Genomic DNA, 17,657 nt, shown 5'->3' on the forward strand with positions numbered 1-17,657 from the left:
GTATTTCCTCAGCGACCAGCACGGATCAGCTCTAGGCATGACGAAGCGGATATCGTCCTCTTTTGGAAGACCAAACAAAGTAGTTTCGCTTTCACAACGAAGCACACAGCACCTTCACAACATGGCGGTGGCAGCAACAACAATACTACAGCGAGAATAAAAGTTACGCCTTCGTTTTTTGCGTGAACATTTGGGCGGCGTTATGTAAATCTTCACACATCGTGACATAGACATGTGGGGGCGTGTTAGAACGAGCCGTTTTGTGGCTGACTCTTAACTTTTATAAAGAATATCTCTTTGGATTTGAGACTTTAGTCTTTGCAACTTTACAGATCTTCTTTATGCACCAAGAGCTTGTAACACTCCAAAGAGAAAGGAAAAATTTTAATCACATCACATGACCCCTTTAAACAATCGGGGCTGTAGACATGTTTTTGTTTTCTTTAAATTTAAATCACAATAAATTCATAGCTCTACAAATGATAAAGTAATGTTGAAAAAGAATGAAAAAAAAGTATCTGCTCCCATATCATCCAACTTTTCTTGCCCTTCTCCATTGGTAGATTTTTGTCATCATCAGTCAGACCCTAAGAATAGCATTCCTGTTGTTGGTGCTATGCCGTCCCGAATATATACCCCTCTGTACTGAATTCTTAAGCAGCCTGAATGTGTGTGTGTGCATGAACATCTCACAGTGGTTGGGGAGAATACCAGGCCATCTCTGCCCAGACACCTCTCCACTATTCCTCTATTTTGTTTAGCCAAGCCTGTATGACCGCATCCACTCCCTTGATCTCAATTCTGTCTGTTTTCTGATAAAACCGAATTCCACCCATAATAACATTACATTTATGCTCATTTTGCCTATTTATACTACTGTATGCCCTAAAACTAGTATGTATTCATTTTCTGGAGAAAAATATGGATACTGCAAACTGTTTCACATACTATTTTTATAAAATAGGTATACAGTATATACTGTACAGTATGCAGTGTGCTAATATTCCATTCTGTGCATAGCCTGAGTTAATTCCCTTTAATTCCCCCATTTTGTGCTGTACAATTAGCACTGTGACAATTGGTGAAAATGTTCCTTTGTTTCCGCACAGCTGATCAGCACTATGAGCTCACTTGCTGAGTATTGTCTTCCTTCAATCCTGCGGACGCTATTTGACTGGTATAAAAGACAGAACGGCTTGGAAGACGAGTCCCACGAATATCGCCCACGTGCAAACACCAAGTCCAAAAAGTGAGTCTTCACCTAGATTTAAAGTTACTAATTTCTAAACTTTTTTTTAAAACTCTCTAATATTAACTAGAATACCATTAGGAGTGTGTAAACTCTTCTTAGACAAAATAAGACTCCCATATAGGGTATTGTGCCTTTTATAGGTACAAACGATATGTTTAAATGCCATTAGCAGGTATGGCAAAATGCTTGGTCAGTTTGTACCCTGTCTATAGTGTATACTTAAGATAAAACTAGAGCACACAATGTCAAGTATCTGCTCGTCTCATTTCCACAAATCTTTTTTATAAGTCTTTAAGTCAGTATAATCTGATTTAATGTCTTTTGCATAAGCGTGTTAATAGTATTCTGTGGAAGTTTAGATTTGTGTGTTTATGTACATTATGTGTGATCTAGTGTGGATGGAAGTGTGTGATTGATGCCTGTCATCAGGAAGCCTTGCCTTCATCTTATGAAATACAATCTCTACTGCAGTGTACTGCGTAGCAGCTCATCTGACATTAGGCCAGTAATAGCTAAAGAGCTGTGATGATTGGCTGTTGAATAGATTCGCTAACAAGATTAGCATCGTCCGGTGGATCTTTTTCCTGTGGACATTTTTATACAAGCCTACTTTCATAATAATGTTTTTTAATAATGTATTTTAGAAATGGTCCCTCCCTTTAAACATTTTCTTAGCCTAAATTCTTTGCCACATATGTATTAGTGGTAAAGGCAAGGTAGAAATTCCTCAGCAGTGATATGCGATCTCATGTCCACAGACCGTAATCAAATATCGCTATTGGCAGTTAGGTTTGGTTACATCAGCGCTTCAGAATCAAATACAGGCCATAGAGGACTTCAGAAGATCTCATGGAGCGAAACCCGGAAAGCATGTTTATATTAATATTGACATAAGCAGTGACTGTTTATCAAAATGTGATTTACTTAGTTTCTTCTCATTCCTTCTCTCTTTCAGTGATGAACTGCAGAAAGATTATCTGATGGAAAGGAGGGACTTAGCAATAGACTTCATATTCTCACTGGTGCTTATTGAGGTTTTAAAACAGGTAGGGTATGATTGAACAACCACAAAACTGACAACCTGCCTCAAACAAATACAACAGGAAGCAGAAATGTATAAAATTTTATGTGTATAATGTTTAATGTATAATTATTAATTTAATTTTAAATAAAAAATAATTTATTTCAATTTTGATTTAATCATTTACATTTTATTTTATTGTACTTATTTAATTTAAAGTAATAAATAAATATATTAATTAATGAAATGTATTTAATTATATTATATTATTTAATTTGTTAATATTGTAATAATATTCTATTATTTAATTTGTTAATTTACTCGTCCTTTTTCTCGCTTTCTTTGTAGATCCCTCTCCACCCTCTTCTGGATGGCCTCATTCAGGAAGTCATTAACCTGGCTTTCAAACACTTTAAGTACAAAGAGGGGTAACGATCCAAGTTATTTCCTCCATCCACCATAAGCCATTATTTTCCTGCATCTGTTTGCATGAGTAAATCTGCCTAATAAGCATTTTACATCATTTATAGTCCCTATTCGAGTGTACTCACTGAAAATGTAAGTGTTGTTAAGTCAGAATGGATTTTGCTGAAGGACAGTAAGATTGATGGTATTTCTCTGTCCTGCAGGTACCTTGGGTCCAACACAACCAACATGCACATAGTGGCTGATCTGTATGCAGAGGTTGTCGGTGTCGTGGCCCAGTCCAGGTAAATTATGAAGCAGCAAAATTAGCCAATAAGAACATATTTAAAGTTTCATATACAGTTATGAGGAGTGAGATTTTAGACCAGTGAAACCATTTTTGTTTGAAATTGTGTTGGGTCACCACTTGAAGTCCACTGTAAAATCTGGATCCTGAAGCAAAACCACTTCCGTTTGCAATAAAATTCCCATCTCACCGCGAAATGGTTGGCTCCATGATTCCTGTTGAAGACAGCGACCTTGTTTCAAGCTCAAAATGATGAGCTTTTTTTAAAAAAAAAACATTACCCTGATAGATGAGACATCTCGTCATGCTCACAGGAAGCTCCATCAGTGTCACATAAAGATGGAGTTTCTCCCTATCAGTATGAGAGCTCCAGATCTGACAGTAATGGCCTCTTTCCATATTTAATAGCATGAAAAATGCCCTTGTGGCTGCACTTATAATAAGTCTTACAATTCTGGTGTCTACATGTGTCTGTTGAAGTCGAATGACATATTAGGCATGCATGGGTCTGTACATCTTCGCCCCAGCACAGTACAAGATAAATAGCATAATTCAGTCAAACAGTGTGTACAGTGCAAATACACATTGTTACTTTATTTCTCTGAGTGGGAAACTAGCCAGTTTGTTTGTAGCTCACCTAAAACAAACATTGAGTCTTGCAGAGAGAGATGCCTCCCTATTCCCCCTCCAGATGCCTTTCTAAATATAGAGCTGAAGATCTCTCCCTCTGTCAGAGTGAACTCACAAACACTCCCTAACACATGTGTACAAGAAACATCCAAGTCCTGGCCAAACAGAATCTGCTGACTTTGGTGGAATGGATTTCAACTTGGGCTTCCCATCGTAATTTGATGGAATTAATTGGATTAATTGCAATTGGTCGCATATATCACGCATACTGAGAAAAGCCCTCAAATAAAGACAACTAAAAGAGACAGACAAGTATTGAATAGACAAGATGTTTGAATTTTGGTCAATCTGTCTAAAGTGGACATGGGATGCTTTCAGGCAGGACACATTTTTGTATACTGTCTGCAGTGTTTTTAAATTATGCACAAATGTAGACTGACATTTTGCCTATGTCTTGCTGTTTTTAGCTTCAGCATAAACTGTATGCTTCATTGTTTAGACTTACAAATGAGTAACATCATAAGCAATTTATTATAAAATATATTTTGCATAAATAGATAAGCAAGCAACAGCTTACAGTTAAATCTTCACTGCAAAATGATGGAAATCAAACCATAACTCTGCTGTATTGCTGTTGTATTATTTTTAAAAATAAATATTAATACCTCCCTTCCATTCTTCCCAGGTTTCCTGCTGTGAGGAAGAAGTTCATCTCAGAGTTGAAGGAGCTCAGGCAGAAAGAACAAAGCCCGCATGTGGTCCAGAGCACCATCAGCCTCATTATGGGGGTCAAGTTCTTTCGCATTAAAATGTACCCAGTGGAAGATTTTGAAGCATCTTTCCAGTTTATGCAGGTACACAATAAAACAATTCTACAGATGTTCTACTTTAATTGACAAACAGTGTACACTATGATAAATAAAAATCTTTCTCTTTTACTGTTATATGTTTATAGGAGTGTGCTCTGTATTTCTTGGAGGTGAAAGATAAGGACATTAAACACTCTCTGGCTGGACTCTTCGTAGAGATACTCGTCCCTGTAGCCGCAGTAAGTACAGCTGTCTCTGCTATAGTAAGCACTGCCAAGCTAAATGTTTGAATTTTTAAATGTATTTTTTATTTATGCACTAAATTGTAATTTGTTTAAGTAAGAAACAGTTTACAGAATATACTGATTTAAATAATGTAATAAGGACTTTTCTGTCCAAACTGTAACTCATACTCAACGTGATGTTTCTCTTCAGTCGGTAAAGAATGAGGTGAATGTGCCCTGTTTGAGAAACTTTGTGGAAACCCTCTACGACACAACGTTAGACCTGTCATCCAGAAAGAAACACTCTCTGGCAAGTCTTGCTCTCTTTTCTGATGCTTGAAAGCAGTAGAGGGAGATGCATCTACAGTAATTGGCTCATAGCTGATATGTTTTTGCTGTCTGTGATGTTTCAAATAGACCATCTCTAATCATTTTTCAAAGGTGCCCCAGTTATTTTCACGTCATTAAATTCATACCTCCTTTAAGCTGCCTAAGAATATTTTAAAATCTTTGTTTGTTTTTATGTTTATGTTAATAACTTTTTGATTATAGCTTTGACTAAGCTTTCACAGTTTTATTAGTAGTAACACTTTTTGGAACTGTGGTATTTTTGATTGGAACTTGTGTGTGTCAGAATTGTTACAGATATAAAGAGGTGTAGGGGAGAGACAATTTGAATACACTTTGTTCTAGAGTGATTCACTGTCTTTGCTCAGTCATTGAATTATATAATTCTTGTTAAGGACATATAATGTAATCATTGATCTGTCTTTTTTTCTTTCTCAGGCTCTGTATCCATTGGTAACGTGTCTGCTGTGTGTGAGCCAGAAGCAGATCTTTCTGAACAGATGGCACATCTTCCTCAACAACTGCCTGTCCAACCTGAAAGTGAGTCTTTGTGATCCACAAAGCTTGTGTGATACAGTAGACCTGAGAAGACGACACATTGTGGATGAGCATATTACAGCAGTTCACGTGGAAAAATGAATGCAGTTTTGTTGTGCAAGGTGCATCATGTGAACGCAAGTTCTTTTAACCATTAGAGCCCATTAGTCATGTGCACAGATATTTAAAGAGGCAGCAGTTACAAGCAAATAGCTGTTAAACGTGTGAAATGCAGAGGGAGGGCAGCAAATTGTAGGAATGTTTTGTTTGCTTGGAGGGGAGGCAGGTAGGACAGGAGAATCCTTTATCATTAGCTTTAACATCTCATTGTACATTTTGTACCTGTGTGGGGGTGTGAGAGAGGCAGAATGAAAGAATGAATGAAATTTGTCAATTTGCCAAGTTGTGGAACTTGTGGAAAATATACAGTTATAAGTATAACAAGTGCACACATTTGGTGATCATAATTTATTAAATGCATCACAGGAACATAACAGCCAAGTGCTCTTCTTTCAGAACAAAGACCATAAAATGGCCCGGGTGGCACTTGAATCCCTCTATCGGCTGCTGTGGGTCTACATGATCCGAATCAAATGTGAAAGCAACACTGCAACACAAAGGTAGCGTATTGAAAATCAGAAACATACAAGCCACAATTTAAGAAATATATTTGTAATATAAGAAATATAATGTACATTTCAAATGCATTACACTGACAGTGATGATGAAGAATAAGATTTGATAATGTTGATTCTGATGATTGACATCTGTTAATATGACATTTTTATTATTTTATCCATTCCAGCCGCCTCACCTCAATCATATCAACACTGTTCCCTAAGGGTTCACGGAGCGTCGTTCCTAGAGACATGCCGCTCAACATCTTTGTCAAGATAATTCAATTCATTGCCCAGGTTTGACACCCACTCACCTCTATAGACCCGATATGCATCTAAGAACATAATACACATCTATGTTTTTGTGTCATGGCTTTATCGTATGACACACAGTAATATCATATTTGTTTCTCTCCTTACTACAGGAAAGGCTGGATTTTGCAATGAAAGAAATAATATGTGATCTGCTGAGTGTTGGAAAATCAGCCAAAGCTTTTAGTTTAAATCCAGAGGTAATGTTTATACTCACACACAAACACACCCGCATGTTTACTTCAAATGTTCTAATGTTTTTAAATAAAGCTTAATTATAAATTCTAACTAAACCTAAAAAAAAAGGATTAGAATTATATAACTAAAATAATATGTGATTTGCTGAGTGCTGGAAAATTTCTGTATAGCCAAGTAAACCCATAAAAACACATTCATCCGATTAGACCGAGTTGAGATCTTGTCATGAAGAAATGCATATTGGGTTTATTTTCGGATATTTGTGTGGTGTATGTCCAGAGGATGAACATCGCTCTGAGAGCATTCCTCGTCATAGCCGATAACCTGCAGCAGAAAGATGGTGAACCACCCATGCCGAACACGGGGGCCACTTTGCCTTCTGGGAACACACTGAAGAAGAAAAAAACCTACCTCAGCAAAACTCTAACTGAGGAGGAAGCAAAACTTATAGGTCATGCCACTTATATTGTGAACACCTGCCTGTGTGTGCTTGAGTTTGTTGATGTACATTTTGCGTTTTTTTTACAGTCTGTATTATTTATGCCGTTCCCTGCAGGTATGGCACTGTATTATTCCCAGGTCAGGAAAGCCATTGATAACATCCTGAGGCACTTGGACAAGGAGGTGGGACGCTGCATGATGCTCACCAATGCCCAGATGCTTAACAAGGAACCTGAGGACATGATCACGTAAGCAGCTGTTTCTGGCCTGTCTCCACCTATTATTTATCTCTGAGCGTAACATGAGTGGGTGAAGGGATAATTCACAACCAGACGACTTTTGAGTCACATTCAGCCCACACACCCTGTTTAGACAGTTTGACATTCTCTTTTTTTCCTGTTTCCTTGTGTTTGTCTTTTCTCTGTCTCTCTCATTATTTACTTTTGCTTTACTCATCCCTTCTCTCTCTGGTCAGCGGTGAGAGAAAACCAAAGATTGACTTGTTCCGGACGTGTGTTGCGGCCATTCCCCGAATCCTGCCAGATGGCCTGTCCAAAATTGAGCTCATCGATCTCTTGGCCAGGTGAGGTTCACCATACACCCTTTGACGAAACAACACACCATGCAATAAAAAGCTTCAATCGTCATTGATTGTTTTTCTTTTTGCGTTCTGCAGGCTGACGGTCCACATGGATGATGAACTCAGACTTATTGCCCAGAATTCCCTGCAGAGTCTGCTGCTGGACTTCTCCGATTGGCGAGAAGACGTGCTGTTCGGGTACACTAACTTCCTGCTGCGTGAAGTGCAGGATAATATAAAAACAATAGAGTAAGATCGAATAGGAAAAGAGAATCGAATAGAAAATTAAAAAAATTTGATTCATAGTTAAAAAAAAATTGAAAACATACAGATAAGAATGAAATGGTTGTAATGCAAGAATGCAAAGGTTGGCACTAAAGCTTATTGACTGACTTGATTGTATTGAATTTGATGTTATGTGACCAGTTAAAATCATCCTAAACATGCATACACATGAAGTGGATTGATATCAGATACAGTACTAATCAATGCTAGACCTGTTAGTGTAACAAACTTTATTCAACAAGAGCCTTATGGCTGTCGTGTGATTCTGCTCTCAGGATGGCGATAAATCCATGATCGATGTTATGGACCAACTGGCCCCCAGCGTGCTGGAGAGTTTCGTCCATGTGGCCGTCTCTGACACTGTAAGCATTTCCCATTAGCCCAGCTGATGTGTTTTTGTTTATGTATCCATATGTTTATGTGTCGCTCTCAATATTGACCTCTACTTGCATAAAATTGTTCTACAAGGCTTTTATAGAACTCGGTTACCAAATGTTTGTGTCATAACACTCATGCATGCTTGCTCAAGTTCAGCTATTAAAATCTGTGTTCTGTGAAGGCCACCCTGCCCATGAGTCATCACGTGGACCTGCAGTGGCTGGTAGAGTGGAATGCCCGCCTGGTTAACAGCCACTATGACGTAAAGAGCCCGTCTCACGTGTGGATCTTCGCCCAGTCTGTGAAGGACCCCTGGGTGCTCTGCCTGTATAGCTTTCTTAGGCCAGAGCACCTCCCTAAGCACTGCTCCACGGCGCTCAGCTATGCCTGGCCCTACGCCTTCACACGCCTACAGCTGCTTATGCCGCTTGTTGACCCAAAGTGAGTTTTTCGATTATCTTTACTCTTAAAACTTGCCATTCATAGTAGTTTTGATGATTTTTTGCATGAATACTGTCAGAAAAATCTGACTTTAAAGAATAGACAGGTATTCATGTCCCCAGTGGAAGTTATTTTTGACCTCCTTTCTTTGGTACTCCCTGGCAGTAGTCCCGTTTACGCCAAAAAGACCAGCACGCCTGGATCAGCCGATGGCTATGTGACGCTGTGGAGGAATTACCTGATATTGTGCCTTGGTGTTGCCAAACCTAGTATCATGAGTCCAGGTCACCTGAGAGCCTCTACACCTGAAATCATGGCTACCACACCCGATGGCAGTGTCACGTATGACAACAAGGTACAATATGCCCATAGCAGGACAATTATGATTTGTAAAACAAAAGAACTGTGACATCATGAGTACATGTATGTGTTTATGATCAGGTGATAGGCACACCATCAGTGGCGTGGCTCCTGAAGCAGCTGGTTCCTCTCATGAGATCGGAGAGTTTAGAGATCACAGAGTCTCTCGTCCTAGGCTTTGGGCGAACAAATTCCCTAGTGTTCAGGTATTGTTTTTAATTAAAAAGCTTCTATCTCATTCTAATAAGCTATTTAGCAAAAAACAGATTTTCATATTTTTCATAGGATTATTTCCTAAACCAGGGCAGTTTTACAGCAGATACAGGTGCATCTCAATAAATTAGAATGTCATGGAAAAGTTCATTTATTTCAGTAATTCAACTCAAATTGTGAAACTCGTGTATTAAATAAATCCAATGCACACAGACTGAAGTAGTTTAAGTCTTTGGTTCTTTTAATTGTGACAAAAACAAAAACCCACCAATTCACTATGTCAACAAATTAGAATACTTCATAAGACCAATAAAATACTAAAACATTTTTTGTGAATTGTTGGCCTTCTGGAAAGTATGTTCATTTACTGTACATGTACTCAATACTTGGTAGGGGATCCTTTTGCTTTAATTACTGCCTCAATTCATAACTCTGTCAACCACTTTTGTGTCTTTTGCCGCACACAGTGAGGAAGCTTTAAAAATTGTGAGAAGTTTGAGAACAGCAAATGAAAATAGCAGCAAGTAATGTGTGTCAAACAAAATAGCAGAGATGATTGTCATTCCATTCTGACGTGTGCCATTACTTAGAAGTGGACAAACGTCTACAGATTCTATAAGACGTGGTTTACTGAAGCACAGGCAGTGTTGTTATTGTTAACTAAATCTAAAACTATTAAAAATTGTTTCCAGTAATTTGAATAAAGTTGAAATAAAATGTAAATATTTGATAAAACTTTTAAAAATTCAATGAAATTAGAAATGTTGCCTTCCCAACTAACTGAACAAACTTTTAAGTTAAAGTACTGAAATTACTAAACATGGAAAAAGAAATTAAAGCTAAAAATAAATATTAAAAAAAATCACAAAAGCGCATACATTTAATAACCACTTAAAATTAAATCAAAATGAAAACTGAAAATATAAAAATAAAAGGTCATTCAAAATATGAATAAAGCCTTTAATAGTATATAAAATACTACAATAACACTGAGCAGAAACTATTTATTGTAACTTTTCAACCATAGACATATCAATTTTAATTTTGTTATGAATTCATTTCTCATGACTGTTTCATACATGTGTGTTTGATTAGGGAGCTGGTGGAAGAACTCCATCCTCTAATGAAAGAAGCTCTGGAGAGGAGGCCCGAGGTAAGTGCTCTGTCCTAATGCAGCTCTTTGGAAACCCTGTAGATAACATAGGATGTATTTTTGGGTCCATAGTGCACTGGCAATATGAGTTCATGCACATTTGTAGATTTAAATCGAGCCTCTCCATGTTATTTTCTCTTTCTGTCTCTGTAGAATAAGAAGCGTAGAGAGCGAAGAGATCTGCTTCGGCTGCAGCTGCTGCGTATCTTTGAACTTCTTGCTGACTCAGGGGTCATCAGTGACAGGTGAACTAGTCCACTCACCCCATACCTGTTTTGTGGACTAATGAAGTCAAATCCTAGGTTTAACTTTTTAAGCAGATCTTCTTTCACAACAAATCAAGTCTTTGAACTCTGTTGGATTAAAACGGGGAAAGGGAAAGTCTTGTAAAAATCCCTTGTGCATCTGTTTTACTCTTCTCTTCTTCTCTGCAGTACCAATGGGGCATTGGAACGAGATTCCCTGGCTCTAGGAGCCCTTTTTCTGGAGTATGTCGATCTGACCCGGATGCTCTTAGAAGCAGAGAATGACAAAGAGCTGGACATTTTGAAAGACATGAGAGCTCATTTCAGTGGAATGGTGGCCAACCTCATCCAGTGTGTTCCAGGTAAAACATGGAGAAAATACTTTGAATATCCCTAAACTATTTCAGAATTTCAATCACAAATGTCCTCTCCATTAGCATCTCAAATATCTTTCCCAGTGTACAATAAATACTCAAAGTACTCCCAAATGTACTCCAGAATACCAAAGACCATAATGAGAGCAGGTCAGATATTTTAGCTGATATAATAGAGCCGTTGATATACTGGTCTTGGTGTCTAAGGTTATCTAAACATGCCGCCTGTTCAAAGCCTCAGAAGCCACTAACACGAATGAGTCACTTATTAGAGGCCCAGGAGCAGAGCTATGAATAGAACGGTTCTGGCTCTGATTAATACGTGCTGACTGACCAAGAAAACCCTCAGACCAGCAGAGCACAACATCCCCTCTAACCAGAAGCCCTGCGTCACAGCCAGCTCTCACATTTAAAAGCTGGTTGTGATGTAGGGCTCTTTAGTGTGTTGACATACTGAAATAAATTAGATGAGTATTGCTATTTTTTATGAATAAATACAACAAACTCATATGTGAACATTTTTGAACTTTCAATTCATCAACGAAAAAAAATTGTATCACCGTTTCCACAAAAGTATTAAATATTATGTATTAGAATTATAAGAAATGTTTCTTGATTACCAAACCAGCAATAGCTACTAAAAAATTAGCTGTGCCATCATAGGAATAAGTTATATTTTCAAATATATCAACAAAGAAAAAAGTTATTTAAAATTGTAATAATATTTCACTATTAGCTTTGGTTAGCATAAGAGTAGTCTTTTTAAAGCATTAAAAATCTTACCGACCCAAATTTTTTAACTGTAGTGTACATACCTTTGAATAATACCAGTTAATTTTAGATATGAAGTTTTACACTGTACCATGCTGAGAGTAAAAAAAAATATTATAAAATGTTCCTCAGGTCTCATTCGTGTTTTTCTCTTTAGTCCACAACAGGCGGTTATTGTTCCCCCAGCAGAGCTTGAGGCATCACCTCTTCATTCTCTTCAGCCAGTGGGCTGGACCCTTCAGTGTCATGTTCACACCTCTGGACCGCTATAGTGATCGCAACCACCAGATCACACGCTACCAGTACTGTGCTTTGAAGGTAAACCCAGATAAAAAAAATCTGCTCATTGACATCTCAGAGAATCACCATTAAGGCATTTTATCAAACGAGTCTTTATTCCTTCATACTTGGCATATAGAAATATCTAGCGATTTAAGAGAACAGAGGAAGTTTTTAATTTGCCCTCACAATTTGGTGCCGTTTGTATCTTTGGAAGGAAGAAAAGATAGAGTTATGTTAACAGCACTAAATCAAGTGGAAACCTCTGAAATCCAATCTGGAAAGTACCTGTATGCTCAATTAACAACTGGCGGGTGTCTTGCGGAAAATTCCCCAAGCTCTCTGCACCCTCTTTGTCCAAAAAGGCATTCACTTGGCAGCTCCAACCTTTTTTTTAGTATAAGGTGTGAAAAGCCTATTCTGTGTGTCACAATGGATCAGGGCTGTTAGACAGAATTAACTTGTGTGTAAAGTTTAAGAGTAGTGTGTAATTTCAGTCTCATGATGAAGATTAATTTTAAAGTCTTATTCCTTTCAGAACTGTGGTTTGTCCACATGCTCCAAACCATTGAGCTCTGATATGAGATGTTCTTTGATGTAATGCTGCATTTGTGTGTGTACATGGTTTGTTGTCAGGCTATGTCAGCGGTATTATGTTGTGGCCCTGTGTTCGATAACGTGGGCCTTTCTTCAGATGGATATTTGTACAAGTGGCTGGACAATATATTAGCCTGCCATGATCTCCGGGTAAGCATTCACTCGCTCTTTCTTTATTGCTGGAAAGGTTCCTGTGTCAGCTGTAGTCCTTGTTTTAACCTGTTGATGCTGAACAGGCTTCCTGTTTAAATTTTATAGCTGCTTTTCATCAGGTTTAATACCTGTCATTAAAACTAAAACAATAAGCCTTTCAGGATTGGCCTGTGAACATATTTTGTTTTATTTGCTTTTCTGCTTTATTGACTTTATTGGGTCTGGGTTGTCAACCATTTAAATGAGTTTTATCTTATTTGTTTAGGTCTGCAGTTAAAGTTGAAATTAATGACTGACAGATTGGAATAACTTTAATTCTGCTTTGATTATGGGAAAAGCACACATTTAAACACTGATGTTTTTATCACCGCCCTGGGCTGCAGGTGCATCGGCTGGGCTGTGAGGTTGTTATCTTGCTCCTGGAACTAAACCCAGATCAGGTGAATCTTTTTAACTGGGCTGTGGATCGCTGCTTCACTGGATCATACCAGCTTGCTTCAGGGTGCTTCAAAGCTATTGCTACTGTGTGCGGTAGCAGGTAATTAGAGCCTTCATCATTGGCAAGGTTACCTTTAATGACGTTTCATGATTTTTTATTTATTTTATTTTTTTCAGGAATTATCCATGTGACATCGTGACCCTTTTGAATCTGGTGTTGTTTAAGTCATCTGACACAAGTAGAGAGATTTACGAGATATCCATGCAGCTCATGCAGGTACCTGATTTTTTTTTCCAAGTCAGTTTGTCAAGTTCAGATTTTTATTTGCCTTTCCTGTATTTTCAGTGGCTGAAAGATTTATTTATTAATGCATATTTTCTTTTATATAAGTCAGAAATGTTTATACAAAATAAACAAATAAATAAATTTCCAGCTCCAAAATATTTTCTGTGTCATCCAGGTCCTGGAGTCTAAGTTGTCCGTTTACTCAAAGAAGATTGTGGGACAAAAATCAGGAAATATCCTGTATGGCACACATGGTCCTTTACCACCACTATACAGCGTTTCTCTCTTCCAGCTCTCAAACCAGCTGGCCTGCATGTATCCTGAACTCACCCTGCCTCTCTTCTCAGGTAATGTGTGCACGACTTTGTCTGTGACACACTTAAGGCTGATTTATACTTCTGCGTCGGACCTACGCCGTAGGCTGTGCGTCGGTTTTCATTTATACTTCTGCGTCGTTGTCTGTGTCAACGTGCAGTACACATGCAAACCTCTAGTCTGCAGTGTCCACGGGCATGTTGCTGGTGTAACCCGCAGTACCACGGCAAAAGCCGAAGAAGAGGCGACTCGTCGGAGAAGCATTATAGCCGTGACGGCGGCAAATAAATATCAAATCATTATTTAAAACTACAAAAAGGAGACAACGGAACAGGAGAAGATGGCATTCTTTCAGTCTCCACAAGGACTTGTACCATGGCAGATCAACATTGTTTGTCGCGGACAACTACTGATGTATAATGCTGTGTAGTATAATAAATGATAAGACACTTGTTCTTTGCTTTGTTTTATTTTAAATAAGAAGGTGTAACATTAAAATATATTAAACACACACAAAACTCATTTACGTATGGTGGGAGGGGTTCTAGCAGACCAATCACAGCGCTTGCGGTCCACGTAGAATTGACACGCTGTTAGATTTTTGGAGAGGTGCACGTCAGGCTACAGCGTAGCTATGGCGTAGGTTTGACGCAGAAGTATAAATTGGGCTTTACTCATGCTTTACAAGGAATACCTCTTAGCCAGATGTTTGGATGTATCACCAAATTGTTGTCCCACCAAAAGCAAATAAACACCTACATGCAAAAAAATGGTCCTGGTCGAGGGTGCTCTGTGTTATTGTACTGCAGATCAACTTTTGACCTTGCACTAAACCTGCCCACTCATTTGTTTATCCACAATCATCTCTCACATGCAGAGGTCAGCCAGAGGTTCCCCACCACTCACCCTAACGGCAGACAAATCATGCTGACCTACCTGCTGCCATGGCTGAACAACATAGAGCTGGTGGATACAGGATTGCTCCCCACAACCTCCAGCCCGTGCACTCCAGAGGAAGAGGCTCGTGAGCAGGCTGACGGCCTGGGAATCAGCCACAGGCTCAAAGGCAACGGCTGGGGCTCTCTGCAGGCCACCTCACTGGTCCTAAACAACCTTATGTTCATGACTGCAAAGGTGAGAGGCACTTTACTATTACGTAAATATCCAGTTGTGGCAACTCAACTCATACGAAAGAAAAGGCTCAAATTATATCTCTTTAATACCTCAGTTGATTCTACTAGAGGAAAACTAAATTATGATTATTTAGGGTGTTTATGCAAAATTTTTTCCCAATTATTATGCAGTGCTAAAGTACAATGCTGAAAAGTGTCGAAAATTGCCCCTTTAAAGGTTTGACAATCAACTAAGATGATTTGTATGGTTTCTCATCAGTATGGAGATGAAGTCCCAGGTCCTGAGATGGAGAATGCCTGGAATGCTCTTGTGGCCAATGACAAGTGGAGTAACAACCTGAGAATAACGCTGCAGTTCCTCATAAGCTTGTGCGGAGTCAGCAGTGACACTACACTGCTGCCATATGTAAGGAAAACACATATTAACCAACAATGTCATTTTATTAGATCTTTATAATGGGCCAAATTGTTTTGAACTGTTTTTAGATTAAGAAAGTGGTGATATATCTGTGTCGGAACAACACCATTCAGACCATGGAGGAGCTGATCTTTGAGCTTCAGCAGACAGACCCAGTAAACCCAGTGGTCCTACACTGTGACAACCCACCATTTTACCGCTTTGTTGCCAGCAACAAGACCTCCGTTGTGGCCTCAGGTAAGGCACATATGGTCCTTGGGGTGGGGTTTTAGCAGTATTTATTTTTTCTGAATGCAGTGTCAGAAGAAAAATCTTCTTAAAAATTCTTAATAAACTTAAGATTTTTAAAACAACTTTCAGACAGGTTTACAGGAAATAACTTATTTTTTAAGCTATGCAAATTGTATAATGAAGGTCTATAATTTATAAATTGTTGGAAGCACTATTCAATTAATAAATAATTCAGTCTATAAATTGACATATAGGTGCCTATAAATGTAGTACTAGCTCAGTTGAGCAGTGACAGTCCTATGCTTTGGTCCATCCAGTTTCAGAACCCTGGGTTGTACTGTATAGAATGCTGTGAATCTCATAACCCAATGTATGGTTATTCCCTAATAATGGTTGAATAATCAGGTTTTTGTTTGTTTGCAAAGGCACAACATCTAGCAGTAATACGGTAGTGGCCGGGCAAGAAAACTTCCAGGAGGCAGATGAGCCAAAGATCGCCAGAGAGAATGAAGAGAGGTACATCTTTCTTTATGTATCTTTAATTTCCTTAAAAATTGAGAGAGCCTTATTATTTAAAAAAAAAAAAATCTTTTTTTTATACACTAAATTCTCCACCACATATGGGCTGTAAGTTTTCATCCATCACGTATGTGCTGTCTAAGTAGGCAGCAACTGGGTTGTTAAACAGCTTAATTAATATATGTTGTCAATATGCATATGCGTTTTATGTTCCCTAACATGTGTTTTGTGCACACATTTTCTCAGGTTGAGCAGCGCAGCCCGGGCTCATAACCGCCTGGAATCACGCTACAGCAACAGCTCAGGAGGTTCTTATGATGAAGAGAAAAGTAAGTTCTTCATCTGATCGGACAACTTTGCGGTTCACAATACCGTGTGTGCAACTCCAGACTTTATAGGTTACAGTCAGTAATCCCCCAGATTACAAGAACAGAGCAACAGATGGTTCACAGCTGTCAATCCACACGCTGACACATACAACTAAGGATACATTTACACTCATTGTTTTACAGCTTTAAATTTCTAACAACTGACAACTGTACATGTGACTTACCATTTGGCGCATACTTTATATACCAATAATACATGCTCACTAGAGCATTGCGTCTCCGTATTAAGGAATTTGGTACTGAAATTTAGGTCACAACACATGCCTTTATCTGTATATTCTCTCATGAATGTGCATGTCAGCCAGTTGTGCACTCATATTTGTGAGTTTTGGGTGTGGGAGCTGCCAGCTTTTGTCCTGCCTACATACCTGTCAGGACAGCTGATGGACAAGTGGCAAGATGGCAGCTCTAATGGAGATGAATGATAAGATAATTGCCTGATACGCTCTGAATCAACTCATCACACCTCATGGTCATAAGAAGTGACAGACTGAAATTACTCTTTAATTTAATTAATTAGTTTAAAAAATGTATTCTTATTTATTTTTAATGTATTAATCATTTTTAATTCTAAATTGACAGTTTATTTCGAATTATAATTTTTTTTGATTAATGTAAAGATAAAACAACAAATAAAACAACATTACATTATACTTTAAGATAGTAGACATTTCAAGAACATTTTAGAAATATTTCCTGATGTATTTTGGCTGTATAAACTCAGATTCAGATGATTCAACTGATTTAAAGTTAGATCAATATGATTTAACGTTAATTGTTTGTGAAGCTATAGACACATTTAAAAATGTTCCCTTTTATAGGGCTTTCTGGAATGCTTGATTCTGATTGGTCAGTCCCAGCATTCTGTGGTCAAATATTGTTGTATAGTGGTGTTAACTGTATATTTGACTGTTGTGCCTTACAAACTTGTGCCAGTTTCATATCTTTCGTATCGTATGTTTAATGCCCATTTATTATGTTTATAATTCTGTTTTACT

At 38.2% G+C, this 17,657-nt stretch overlaps 1 protein-coding gene across 1 annotated transcript in view; it reads left to right on the plus strand.

Annotated features, from left to right (window-relative positions):
* Window positions 1-17,657, plus strand: part of LOC107578695 (protein furry homolog) — a 58,066-nt gene that overhangs the window by 21,615 nt on the left and 18,794 nt on the right. Inside the window, exons 4-35 of the mRNA XM_016264627.1 lie at window positions 1,110-1,249; window positions 2,208-2,298; window positions 2,622-2,701; window positions 2,903-2,983; window positions 4,301-4,469; window positions 4,571-4,663; window positions 4,860-4,958; window positions 5,435-5,536; window positions 6,050-6,153; window positions 6,339-6,447; window positions 6,576-6,662; window positions 6,940-7,111; window positions 7,217-7,349; window positions 7,577-7,684; window positions 7,778-7,904; window positions 8,242-8,328; window positions 8,526-8,785; window positions 8,951-9,140; window positions 9,227-9,351; window positions 10,454-10,511; window positions 10,665-10,756; window positions 10,946-11,118; window positions 12,059-12,219; window positions 12,817-12,927; window positions 13,314-13,468; window positions 13,546-13,645; window positions 13,830-14,001; window positions 14,847-15,103; window positions 15,362-15,508; window positions 15,589-15,757; window positions 16,177-16,267; window positions 16,517-16,599. Coding sequence (XP_016120113.1) covers window positions 1,110-1,249; window positions 2,208-2,298; window positions 2,622-2,701; window positions 2,903-2,983; window positions 4,301-4,469; window positions 4,571-4,663; window positions 4,860-4,958; window positions 5,435-5,536; window positions 6,050-6,153; window positions 6,339-6,447; window positions 6,576-6,662; window positions 6,940-7,111; window positions 7,217-7,349; window positions 7,577-7,684; window positions 7,778-7,904; window positions 8,242-8,328; window positions 8,526-8,785; window positions 8,951-9,140; window positions 9,227-9,351; window positions 10,454-10,511; window positions 10,665-10,756; window positions 10,946-11,118; window positions 12,059-12,219; window positions 12,817-12,927; window positions 13,314-13,468; window positions 13,546-13,645; window positions 13,830-14,001; window positions 14,847-15,103; window positions 15,362-15,508; window positions 15,589-15,757; window positions 16,177-16,267; window positions 16,517-16,599 — 4,126 coding nt within the window. The remainder of the gene's footprint in view (window positions 1-1,109; window positions 1,250-2,207; window positions 2,299-2,621; window positions 2,702-2,902; window positions 2,984-4,300; window positions 4,470-4,570; window positions 4,664-4,859; window positions 4,959-5,434; window positions 5,537-6,049; window positions 6,154-6,338; window positions 6,448-6,575; window positions 6,663-6,939; window positions 7,112-7,216; window positions 7,350-7,576; window positions 7,685-7,777; window positions 7,905-8,241; window positions 8,329-8,525; window positions 8,786-8,950; window positions 9,141-9,226; window positions 9,352-10,453; window positions 10,512-10,664; window positions 10,757-10,945; window positions 11,119-12,058; window positions 12,220-12,816; window positions 12,928-13,313; window positions 13,469-13,545; window positions 13,646-13,829; window positions 14,002-14,846; window positions 15,104-15,361; window positions 15,509-15,588; window positions 15,758-16,176; window positions 16,268-16,516; window positions 16,600-17,657) is intronic.

The sequence above is a fragment of the Sinocyclocheilus grahami genome, unplaced genomic scaffold (genome assembly GCF_001515645.1).
Source record: "Sinocyclocheilus grahami isolate Dianchi unplaced genomic scaffold, SAMN03320097.WGS_v1.1 scaffold32.1, whole genome shotgun sequence".
Lineage (NCBI taxonomy): Eukaryota > Metazoa > Chordata > Actinopteri > Cypriniformes > Cyprinidae > Sinocyclocheilus > Sinocyclocheilus grahami.